Source organism: Pseudorca crassidens, chromosome 6, assembly GCF_039906515.1.
Source record: "Pseudorca crassidens isolate mPseCra1 chromosome 6, mPseCra1.hap1, whole genome shotgun sequence".
NCBI lineage: Eukaryota > Metazoa > Chordata > Mammalia > Artiodactyla > Delphinidae > Pseudorca > Pseudorca crassidens.
The window spans coordinates 62,187,517-62,200,422 of record NC_090301.1 but is presented as its reverse complement, the minus strand read 5'-3'; the positions used below and the strand labels follow the sequence as shown (position 1 = coordinate 62,200,422).

Here is a 12,906-nt window from a genome sequence, read left to right as displayed (position 1 = left end):
TTTAAATAGTGTTCTTTATGCTGGCTCATGAGCAGCATGTTTTGAAAATTGAAGTATACCTTCTTTCTTTAGAGTGGTGAAGTTTTTATGTGTACTGTTAACCATGTATTATTTAGAGATAGTCTTATCTGATGTATTTATTTCTTTAGTGAGTACTCATTAAGCACCCACTGTGTGCTTGGCTTTGGGCTAGGTATTAGAGCTTGGAGTAGGGAAGGTACGTAGTAAGCCAGGTACTCCTATCTCTGCCCTTATAAAGCTTATGGTCTAGTGAGTGAGATGACATTAACAAAGTCTCCAAACCAAAATATTGTGTAAGTATAAACTGTAGTAAATAACTGGGAAGGGATAGGACAAGTGTGTATAAAAGGGAGACCTGATTTCACTGATGGAGGAGGTGGGAGAGCTTCACTGAGGAAGTGACATTTGAAGTAAAACATTGAGAGAAAGTCATTTAGCTAGAGGATGTGGCAAGTTGGGTGGTAATGGGGTGGAGTTGGATTCCGGGTACAGAACATTTTCTGCTTCTGACTACTGGACTAGCCCTTATGTCAATAACATAAAACTGGAAAAAATGTGAGGCAGTTGTTTTCAGACATTAGACAGCAGGCAGCACAAGACTGTAAACCTTTGGGAGAAAGGAAAAGCATGAGATGAGCCTCACAATTCTCTGAGTCTCTGTCTGGGGATAACTTCCTGACTGTAGTATAGAGGGCTGGCATTGAAGCAGAGCGTGGTGGTCCAGCTGAGTTAAGGAGGCAGAGGTCACAGTTTAGGGCAGCTGAAGCAGTTGGAAACTGGAATCTTTGGGGCAGAATAGCAAGAGTTTGTGGGGTAGATGTATGAGGGACCCCTAAAAGTGCTTGGCTGAGAACTGAGATACACATGTACAGGATGAGACTACCTAAGGCTTATTAGAGAGTGCTGTGGGGTTACTGCTATGGGGTTAAAAAAGGTTAGGCAGTGTTGGGAGACATTGGAGTATCAGCGCAACCAGACTAGAGAGACCTTACCAATATCCTAGGCATCAAGTTGACACACCAGAAGACCACACCTGAGAGTAAGTTCTACTCTAGATCAGCCTTAATGAAGCCTAGAACCCTGTCAGAGTTTGGAGATTATTCCTGTCAATTTACAGGGCTTTTTTAAGAATCTCAGGCTTTCTATAAATCTGCCCCTTACAAAGTATAAAACTAAGTCTTTATGAGTTCTAGGTGATCAGACTGTTTATTGAATGTCTTGTAGAATTAAAATTAATACTCTTCAAAGGAAGGTAACAGAATCCAGAATCTTTGATAACATGTCGTTAGAATGTCCAAGAAAAAGGACAGTAATAGAAATTGACCTTTAAATGGCCTAGATGTTAGAGTTAGCAGATAAAGACATTAAAGCAACTATTATAAATATGTTGAAGAAATTAAAGGAAAATATGTTCAAATAAGTAAAGGAAAATATGGTGTTAATGAGTGAAGAGATCAGGAATCTTAGTGAAGAAATGTAAACAATAACAAAAAAATTCTAGAACTGACAATTACTGTAGAATGCAATTGACAAGTTCACTGGATGGACTTAGCAGCAGTTTGGAGAGGATAGAAGAAAGACTTAGTGAATTTGAAGACAGATTAATACATTATTCAATCTAGAGAACAGAGAGAAAACACAACAGAGCCTCAGGGACCTGTTAGATAGAATCAGATGACCTAATGTACGTGTAATTGGACTCCCAGGAGGACAGGAGAGTGGGAATGGGGCAGAAAAAAAATTTGAAAAAATCATGACTGAAATTCCCCAAATTGGATGAAAAACATTGATTTATAGATTCAAGATGCTTAATGAACCCCAAACATGATAAATATTTATAAAGAACATAACACTTAGGCATCTCCTAGATTCCATGCAGAGGGACCAGCATGTGGAAATATTTAGGGTGAGAGTGAGCTTACTTTTTTAAAAGGAACTAAAAAAGGCTATTGTGGTTGAAATGAAATGAATGTAGGGGGATAGTGGCCCAAATAAGGCTACCACATTAGGCTAGATCCAGATTAGGTAGGCCCTTGTTAGCTATTTAAGGTTTTATATTTTATCCTGAATGTAGTGGGAAGTCATGGGTATATTTTAATCTGAAGAGTGACATGATCAGATATGTGCTTTAAAAAGATGGCTTGTTATTTTGCCAAGAATAGATGGGAAGGGGCAAGAACAGAAGCTCAAGTGCAGCAGCCTAGGATAAAATGATGGTAACTTGTGTTTAAGTTTTGGTGATGATGCTAGAGAGAGATCAGAATTATACCTGAAGGTCTGTTATTTCTTCAGCCTAGAAAATGGTTCTGTAATCAGAAACTATCAACTGTTGGGAAAAAGAACAGCAAGTTGTTCTTAATCATTGTAAGAATGTATTCCTTGAGAATGATTTATGGTAATTGTCTTCTTTTAGTTCTACAATTCTTTTAAGTTCTTATTTCTTGAAATTAAAAAGCAAAACAAAAATCTTTAGCTAACTTGTAGTGATGGAAATTACATTAGGTTTGATTCAGAAGTTTAAATTTGTAGTCTAGGTTCATTTCTAATCACTGCTTGCTTACTCACTGGTTATTATGTTATCTTTGTAAGCCTCAGTTTCCTCACTTATAAAAATGGTGATAATATGTTCATTTTTCTCAGGCTTGTTGTGAGGGGTTGATGAAGTGTATTTTGTTAATTAAAAGTATTACAAAAATTTCATCTATTATTATTGAGATAAATACATGGCTTTTATTATTCAGGAGACATTTAGTCATTTCTTACATAGGACCCCTAGAAGTCCTTTATTCTATATAGACTAACTGGTTGTTTTTAGTTTTGGACTTGAATTGAAGGATAGATGTATTCCTATCTGTTTAATCTGTGCTGAAGGTTTTTTTTTTTTTTTTTTTTTTTGCGGTATGCGGGCCTCTCACTGTTGTGGCCTCTCCCGTTGCGGAGCACAGGCTCCGGACGCGCAGGCTCAGCGGCCATGGCTCACGGGCCTAGCCGCGCTGCGGCATGTGGTATCTTCTCAGACCAGGGCACGAACCCGTGTCCCCTGCATCGGCAGGCGGACTCTCAACCACTGTGCCACCAGGGAAGCCCTGTTTTTTGTTTTTTTTTAAACTATCCCAGACAGACATTGGGCAGAGATTTAAAAAGCAAAACTAATCTATTGCAATTATTGAGGCTAGCAAAGAGAGGTAATTGAGAAAAGCTCAGCAAATACTAAAGAAACTCATTTACTATGTATTTTTATAATCAGAGAGATTGAAACCTTAATTAAAGATATATAATCTGCTTAAGAGGTGGCAAATGACATGGTAACTTGGCTTTCAGACAGAGAATAATTTTTCCTTTTAAAGAACTTTCAAATGTCAGTATTTTTATTTTGTTGTTATTCTATTCTCCATAATATATTAAAAAACAAAAGACAAAATTGGCATTAATATGCTCAAATGCTAAAGTGAAAGACCTAGGATTGTTTAATTCTAGGACCTAAACTTCTCAAAATTTTGGAATAAATTTGTTTTAACTGCTACTTCTGTAGAAATTATACTTTTATCCTTAAATGTGATTATAAAAACATTTTATGCTTGGTAAAACAGAAATTAGTAATCTCAGTTACTGTTTGAAAATTCCACTCAGGCATTATCTTCTCTAGTAAGCCTTTCCAAAAACTGCTTTGGGTTAAGTCTGGCTGCATGGTATTATGAGAGCACAGGTTGTTAAACGAGATGGTGAAGTCTGCTACGTAATTGTCATTTACCATATTATCTGCCTTTCTTTACAGTAATTTTAAGTTCCTTGAAGGCAGGAATCATGTCTTATTAATCTTCGCACCCCCTATATTTTGTATGTAATCTCTGGCATATTCTAGACACCCAGTTAGTTAGTGGATTTCATTATTTGTTGTAAACATGCTGTGCATTCTGAGATTGTTAATGCCAAACATGAGCACAAAAATGTTGTCTGAAGCTATCTTATATTATTCATTCTAGGGTTTCCCCTCCATTAGAATATTCATCTATTTTATATGTGTATACATTAGTTATTGAGATGGCTGTACTTATGTTTTGAATGGAATATTTTTTCTGATTTTGAATTTATTTTAAATATTAGGTCTTGGAGAAAATGCTTATGCAAGGAAAAGTCATGAAAAATACCTTATAGCTTTGAAGAGCTCTGGACTTACATATCCTGAGGATAAACTTGTATATGGTATACAAGAACCATCTGCTGGCACTAGCACTCTGGCAGTTCAAGGTTTGTTTAAATATTTAATTTGAACAATGATAACTTTTCTGTACTAAAACAAAAAACCCTTCAAACATTACTCATTATTGAAGAAATTTAAGTGCTGTGTCATTCTTTGTAAGAAAGTAGTGAAAGTAGTAAAAATTTGGAAGCAAGAAAGGATAGAGTCATCAAAGAAGATATTTCATTTTTCTTAAGCGAAATTCGGTTAGTTTATCAGAGGTTCTGGTTCTAACTCATGAAAAATATAGCAGTTGCTATTTAAGAGTAGCCCCAAAGTTTAGTAGTTCAATATTTTAGTAAACCATGGTTTAAAAGTAAAAGAAAGCAATCCTTCTGAAACACCATGTGTAATTATTAAATCTGGGTTTTCACTGGAGATTTCCTATTGAAGTATAAGCCTATTAGGCTCAAATTTATTGAAGATAAATGTTGATTTCTGCCAAAATAACTGTTAGAATGAGTTGTCTTAACAAAACTTAGTTTTTTGATGTTGTTATGTCTCAAAATAATTTTAAAGTAAAGCAATATATAACAATTATGAAGGGCAATCTTTTTTCTCCTTTCCAAAGGTTTTGCAGGTGCAACAGGAACATTGGGACAACTAGATTCTTCAGATGAGGTGAGATTTAACATTTGAAACTTTTTAAAAGTAGAATTTTAAAAGTTTAAGAACTACCATACAGATTTGTGGGTATTATCTAGTTGGAATTCCTCATTTTATAGACATGGATGCTAAACCCCAGAGTGGAATAACTTAGTCAAGGTCACACAGTTACTTAGTGACAGGACGAGAACTACAACTAGATTTTTACTTCTTGTTTGTAAATTCATTTCTCTTTTCACTATTTAGAAATGGGAGATAGAAAGACATAGAGCTATTTCTCCTATGAAAATATCCCCAAATTTATCCAAGTTGTCATATGCACAATGAACTTGTTGTTAAAAAATTTAGCTAAGTCTAGAATAATTTGCTAGAAGAAAGTGAAATGTAGCTTCTTTTCTAATCTCATAATAAGGTTATATCTTATATGTCAAAGGTTATCAAAAAAAAGCAATGTACTGGGAAATAGAATGTCAATTTGAAATTTCAACTTTTATAGTGTTTATTAATAATAAATATTTCTAATAAATTCCTTATAACATTCCTGTATTTTGTTAGTATACAATTTGTAAGCAAATATTGGTTTTTGACTTATATCTGTTTATAATCTTGGTTTCTATAAAACCTAAATTTCATATTTTTATTGATTTATATATTCAATGATTGAAATTTTAAAAACTAAATTGTTGTTAAACATTTACATGTTTTTCCTTTGAAAACCCATTTTGATTTGATAATATCATATAGACTAAGCCAAATATTCTTCTTTTGAAAACATGATTTCTTTTATGGAAGTCTTATAATTGATCTAATGCCTTATAATTTAAACTTTGTAGTAGTATATTTCCCCTCTAAGAAGGCTCCCACAAAATGCAACATTTTGTGGAGTCTCATTTTGGTCTAATAATTTTATTTCATTTATTATTTTTCTTAAATTTTACTTATTTATTTATTTTCAAAGTCTTATTGAATTTATTACCATGTTGCTTCTGTTTTATGTTTTGGTTTTTGGCCGCAAGGCGTGTAGGATCTTAGTTCCCCAACCAGGGATCGAACCCACACCCCCTGCATCGGAAGGCGAAGTCTTAACCACTGGACCGCCAGGGAAGTCCCTGGACTAACAATTTTAAAGAGTTTTCAACAAATTGGATAGGCAGTTTATTTATTTATTTATTTGAAATATTTATTTGGTTGCATTGGGTCTTAGTTCCGGCACGAGGGATCTTTGTTGTGGCATGTGGGATCTTTTATTGTGGCCCGGGCTTGTCTCTAGTTTTGGCGTGTGGGCCCTAGAGAGCACAGGCTCTGTAGTTGCGGTGTGTGGGCTCAGTAGTTGTGGCATGCAGGCTTAATTGCCCCGCGGCATGTGAGATCTTAGTTCCCCAACCAGGGATCGAACCCACGTGCCCTGCATTGGAAGGAGGATTCTTTACCACTGGGCCACCAGGGAAGTCCCTAGGTAGTTTAGTATACTGCTTCTGAGTTTTACTCTGGAAGTGAAGTGTCTGGGTTTGAATCTGGCTTCTGTACCAATTAGTAGTGTGACTTTGGATAGGTACCATGCCTCAATTTCCTCACCTGTAAAATGGAGGTAATAATAGTACTTAATACCTGGGGTTATGATGATGATTGAATGAGTTAATATATAGAAGCACTCAGAGCAGTAGTGCCTGGCATATTGTAACACTATATGTATGTTTGTTAAATAAATAAATTAAAATAAAATCATTTAAAAAATTGTATAAATGGTTAGCTATACTTTTTGCTTTTTTTTTTTTTTTTAGCTTTAAAGAGTTACTTCTAAGAACACTGCTGCCATAATGACAAATGGGGAAAACTTGCTGATATTTAAAATAGACTTTCAAAAATATATACACTATTGACTAAAACAGTAATAATTTTGTTTTGAAGCTAGGGGAAGTGAGTAATGGGGGTAAGAATGCTAATTTTTCACATGTCGAAGAGGGAAGTGATTAGATAATAGATAGACATATGATTTTAAATTGGTTATTCTGCTTTCTTTTTCTTTCTTTTTTTTTTTTTTTGCGGTACGTGGGCCTCTCACTGCCGTGGCCTCCCGCTGCGGAGCACAGGCTTCGGACGGGCAGGCTCAGCGGCCATGGCTCACGGGCTTAGCCGCTCCGCGGCATGTGAGATCTTCCCGGACTGGGGCACGAACCCGTGTCTCCTGCATCGGCAGGCGGACTCTGAACCACTGCGCCACCAGGGAAGCCCTCTGCTTTCTTTTTAAGGGCATTTTGTGGGGAGGTGGAATAATCTCTCAAAGGCGAGATTTGGGAATACTAGGAGTTGAATATGAATGGGTGCAGGGGGACCCTTCCTTGGCTAAAGCCAGCGAAACAGGAAGGAAACATTGAATCTATTGTCAGTAGTAACTTTATTTTATTTATTTATTTAGTTTTGGCTGCACTGTGTGGCATGCTGGATCTTAGTTCCCTGACCAGGGATCAAACCTGTGCCCCTTGCAGTGGAAGCATTGAGTCTAAACTGCTGGACCACCAGGGAAGTCCCATCAGTAGAAACTTTAGAAGACTATTACTTATTACATGATGAAATGGTTTAGTGCTATTATAAAATACTTTATTAAAATAATCTAAACATCCTCATGTGATCTTGAACAATAAAAATCTAGTTTTATGTTTGTGTTTATATGGTAGGTAAAAAACCTTCATACTATTTTAGTATACCTATTTTATGCATCCAGTGGTCTGCTAATAATTCTACTTTATTTTTATGAATTGAATTTGATTTTGGAGAATGCAGAAAGCTGATCTTCAATATAGATACTTTTTCCTCTATATAGGAAAAATGTTACAGTCATTTCTTGGCCTAAACTCTCCAGATTAGCTTTTAAATCTCCAGTGGCTACTTTAATTGTACATAACTGCATTGCAGCAATACCGTATTTTACGGTAGGGTGCTAGAAGGAGATCCCTGTGTGTAGTGGGGGGAGGGGCTGGGGGATGGCTTTTGAATTTCTTCTAGAAATAATTTCTCGAGGGATATCAGAGGATTTGAAATAGGGCCTTTCTTTGGTCATTACCATTGTTTTTACTCTGTTCTTTTTAGGTCCTCTCTTCTGTTCCTTCTGTTCACTTCTCTTAGATTCTTTGTTTCAGCAACTTCTGTGTGTAATATAATTTATATAATCATTTGCTTCTTAATTATGATTATGTCTCAGTGTAAATATTGTAGTAAATGCTTTTTGATGGTGACAACTTCAAAATACTTCATTTAAAAAATACTTCATTTCAGTATGTTTTCTCATAAAACACTTTTTATAATAGTAGCTGAGAACACTTTTAGAGTATGTGAATTATATTTAACTTATATATTTAAAAACAGTAAGACTTTCTGATCTTTAAATCATACTTTATAATTAAACTTTTAGTCTATTTAAAATTACTTTTTATAGTTTATATATTTATCATATTTTCCAATTGGATTGAAAATGGGGTCATTTGGACATCTGAAAGCTTAAGAATTTGAAGTAGAGTTGTTTAGCTGGAAGTGGATTGAAGGGATATCTATTTTGGTTTTTCTTTTTTTTTTTTTTTTTTTTTTTGCGGTACGCAGGCCTCTTACTGCTGTGGCCTCTTCCATTGCGGAGCACAGGCTCCGGACGCGCAGGCTCAGCTGCCATGGCTCACGGGCCCAGCCGCTCCGCGGCATGTGGGACAGGAGGACTCCCAACCACTGCGCCACCAGGGAAGCCCTATTTTGGTTTTTGTTTAAGAGAAATTTGAGTTTCAGAGTTAGGCAGATCTGAGTTTGAATATTGCCTCATAATATTGCTGTGCTTTCTGCCAGGTTTTAAACTTCTGAACATCAGTTTCCTCATGAAAAAATGGTGATAATTCTAATGTTAGGATTAAATGGGATAACATATGGATTACCTATTATGAACCAGATACAAATTAGGCTCCTGATAAATGTTTTCTGTCCTAGTGCTTTATATGTAGAAGGGATTCAAATACTGAAATTTTGAGCTATCATAGGTCATATGATAGACATTTCTGCTCATCTTTCCAGAGGAAATAGTTTATTAAAGCATGGTTTAAGAGTAATGAAGTTTATCTTTAAAAATTTACCCAAATATCACACAAATACATTATAGTTGTTTTGCCAGTATTCTGAAATATGAATAAACTGCAGTTTATCCGATCATTTTTATAATTTCCAATTTTTAATTAAAGATACAATGCTTATATTTCTTTTTGTGCAGATGTGCAAATAGTTCTCTGAGATATGGAATTGCTAGATTACAGGGTAGGCATATCTTAAATTTTATTAGATTTATTTTTCTGATTATAAAAGTCACACACACATATTTAAAATGAGAAGTATGGAAAAGTACAAAGATAAGACCATTACCCAGGGCCGATCATAAAAGGGTTTTAGTGATAGGAAATTTTCTATTTTAAGATTGTGATCATAATTTTTATACAAAAAATTCATTTATGTTTTATTGACTTATGTACTACAAAGTCAAATCTTGAGTTAGAAATCGAAAAGTTGTATAATATAACAAAACAAAAATGAGAATCAGGAGGAGGCAATTTGCAGGTTTAAAAATTTAATGAATGCTAGAGCTAAAGGAGACCTTAAAGTTCATCTTGCCTAACTCTCTTATAGATGAGGAAGCTGAATTCCAAAGAATTAACTGATTGACCCAGGCAAGTGAATTTCATCTAGTTAGTAGTGGAGTTGCAAATGGTTGCTAGGTCTCCTCCCTGCTGGTCTTGAGTTTTTTATGTAAAGTATATAAGCCACTGTTCTTATATTATTTCTATACAGCAAATTTGTCCTAAACTTTGTGGCTTAAAATTACCATTTTTTGTTTTGCTCACAATTCTTTGACTCAGGAATTTGGGAATGGCAGCCAGGCAGTTCTCACTTGCTTATCTCATGCGATTCCTGTTAGTTGTTGGCTGCAACTGCAGTCATCTGAAGGCTCAGCTGAGATGGAGATTTAAGATGGCTGATGGACAGGGCTAGCAGCTGATGCCGACTGTGCACAGGGAGCTCAGCCTGCATGTGGCTTTTCCAGTATGGTGGTCTCAAGTTGTTGGGACTTCTCATATAGTTATGGCTCCTCCCGGGATGAGTAAGTAGCTCAAGAGCAGAAGCTGTGGAGCCTTTTCTGAGCTAGCCTTGGAAGTTACATAGTATCACTTCCACTGCATCCTGTTCCTTGTGAGTTGCTAAGATGGGCTCAGATTTAATGGCAAAGGAGGTAAATCCTGTCTCTCGAAGGGAGGAGTGTCAAAGAATTTGTAAACACGTTTCAAAACTTCCACAACCAGTATGTGCCATTTGCCATTCTTTTCCCTGGATTCTGTTGATATCCTAGAAATGACTCGTGACATACCAATAATTGAGTATGTATTTTTCCGTCTATTTCAGTGGTACTTGTCTGTTGGGAAAAACTATAACATGGTAATGAAATACCACTGTAGCTAGAAATGGCTACTGTAGGGTTTTAACTAAGATCACAAAGTTTTCCTTAAGTATAGTAGTTATTATTGTACCTCAAGAGAGTGAAAGCTTATATTTGAAGTTGTAAGAGTTTTTAAAAAGTTGATCTTTACCTTTGTAAAACAAAAGGAGATATAATAAAATTTTACAGCATTCATTGCAGTTTAAGGAACAAAATATAGTTTTGAATTTAATTAATACTGAAATTATTGAATTTAATATATACTGAAATTATAAATTTGCATTTAATTTATACTGAAATTATAAAATTAGTGTAACTCTTCTGCTAATCTCTTCTTGGGGTCTTCTGTTCTGCTTTTATTTTTTAAATGAGAAACATTATTTTAATAGGACCAGTGACCTACATGGAAAAAGCTTCCTTTTGTGCCTAGATATCATAAATAAGAATTAAGTTAATTGAGTTTTAGTGTGATATATTTAGAGGGAAAATACAAGAAATTCCACCCACTCACTTAAAAACTAATGATATTAAAAAAAAACTAATGACATTAATATTTTAAATTTGTATTGTACTTCTTTTCAAAGCACTTTTTACATATATAAATGATGAAAATGCAAGCAAATTAAATTTAATAAAGGATGGAATAGATAAAGGAGAAAGTAGATGAAAGGATAAGGTAGATGGAAAGATAGAAGAAGAGTACCCAGATACAGATGTTTTTGAACAAATACCTATTTTATGCCATTTTAAAATTTCGTTAAAGCTTTTAAAGCCATATTGCATTTTATTTTGCAACTGCAGGCACAAATGATTGTTTGCTTTTAGTATTTATTTTTGAAATTTAATGAAGAGCTGAATATGTCTTAAGAATTGGAATTTCTACACCCTTACAGGGTGTAGAAAGGCCCATGGGATTATTGAACAAACCCTTTTTGTGATTTCATTCTTATAATTTAACAAATTGTATAAAAAGGAAGACAGGCTGAGAAGAGGGCAGTGACATCTCAAAAACTACTATAGAGAGGGAATTGTAACAATTTTAAAAATGTTGTAAGTTAGAATTGGAAGAGATCCTGGGGTAATCTAGTCCTACCACTTTGTTTTAAAAATGAAGAAACAGGTTTGAAACTCTTAACAGCAGCAAGGTTTTTCCTATTTGTAAAGTTTTACTTGAATGTGTATACTATTGCTCTCTACTTAATTTTATTCACACAAGTTGTGTCAGGTATTTGTCCCTGCTGTCCCTAGAGTAAGAGAACATTATGTACTCAGCAGGGCTATTTATACACATGACATTCTTCATACTACTATTTCTTACTCTTTTTTTGTGTAGCTAATATGTCTTTGTGTTGTATGGAACCAAAAAGAAAAGAAAATAGGAGCACATTATAACTTCATTAAGTATTTTAAAATGTAAATTTGTGTTTATTCATTTTTTGTTTAGATTTATTTATAACCATCACATAATTCAGTTCAGAAGAAAATTATCTCTAGAATTATATGTACATGGGTGTAATAGAGAGTTTCTTAGAGAAAATAGGACCTCTTAGATCAAGATAACTTTTCAAGGAAAGATTATAGTCACTGTGGCCATTACCGTAGCAATGTCCATTTTTCTGTGTGCAATGACCAGATCATTAATCTCTGTATGAAATCATTTAAAACACTTTCCCCCCGTGTAACTATAAAAATATGAATGTTCATTGTGGAAAAATTGAAAAAATAGAAAAACAGAATAAAAAAAACATTTACCTTCAGCTGTGCTATCCAGAGATAACCATTGTTTATTAATTTTGTTTGTTTACCTCTAGTCTTCTGTTTTGCATACTCTTACATAACTGAAAATAAATACTTAACAAAATAAAATAAGTTACTATGTAGATGTGCTCCCGATATTCTTGCCTTTATTCAAGATAGAATGCAATGAAAAGTTAAAACTAATTTGGTCAAAACTTACAGCAAAAGCAGGATTATTGAAATTGAAAGCCAGAGTAGCTTTTCATAAATGAATAGGTAAAAGAAAAATACTGTTTTATTTTGAGGTATAAGATTTGGTTTTAATTAGTTAGTTATCATAAATTACATTAAAGGTAAAGGGTGGGGTGGGGAATCACAGAAACTTTTGGTGAGAAGGCCTTAGAAATATCTAATATATTTCTTTTCCAGTTTAGGAATTGATTTTACAACATTCCTGACAATTGGTAACCCTCTCCATAAACACTTCCAGTGGTTGGGAGCTTTACCGAGTTTATGAAGCAACTTGTTCCTTTGTTTGATAGCTCTAATTATTAGGAATCTCTTCTCAATACTGTGTTAAATATTACAATTTTCACACATTTCTTCTTGTTTTCCCCTGTAGAAATATTTTAATTTTTACTCCCATAAGACACCCCTTTAAATTTTTAGCTTTAGTTATTTAGTATTCTCTGCTGCTCATAGCTCTTTCATATGTTTATTCCCTTTTAAAATCTATGATCTGATTTGGTATAGAGTCATAAGGACATCTTGTCATGAAGCATGTTGTGGCTTCCTTAAGGCCCAAGGTTTTTTGTTAGCCTTTTAGCAGCTATGCTAGACTGTC

General features: G+C 34.5%; 1 protein-coding gene across 9 annotated transcripts in view; it reads left to right on the top strand.

The window, feature by feature from the left end:
• Positions 1 to 12,906, top strand: part of UBR3 (ubiquitin protein ligase E3 component n-recognin 3) — a 230,802-nt gene that overhangs the window by 45,587 nt on the left and 172,309 nt on the right. For all 9 annotated transcript variants that reach the window (XM_067741589.1, XM_067741584.1, XM_067741585.1 and 6 more), the window contains 2 exons: positions 4,126 to 4,269; positions 4,833 to 4,882. In XM_067741589.1, coding sequence (XP_067597690.1) covers positions 4,126 to 4,269; positions 4,833 to 4,882 — 194 coding nt within the window. The remainder of the gene's footprint in view (positions 1 to 4,125; positions 4,270 to 4,832; positions 4,883 to 12,906) is intronic.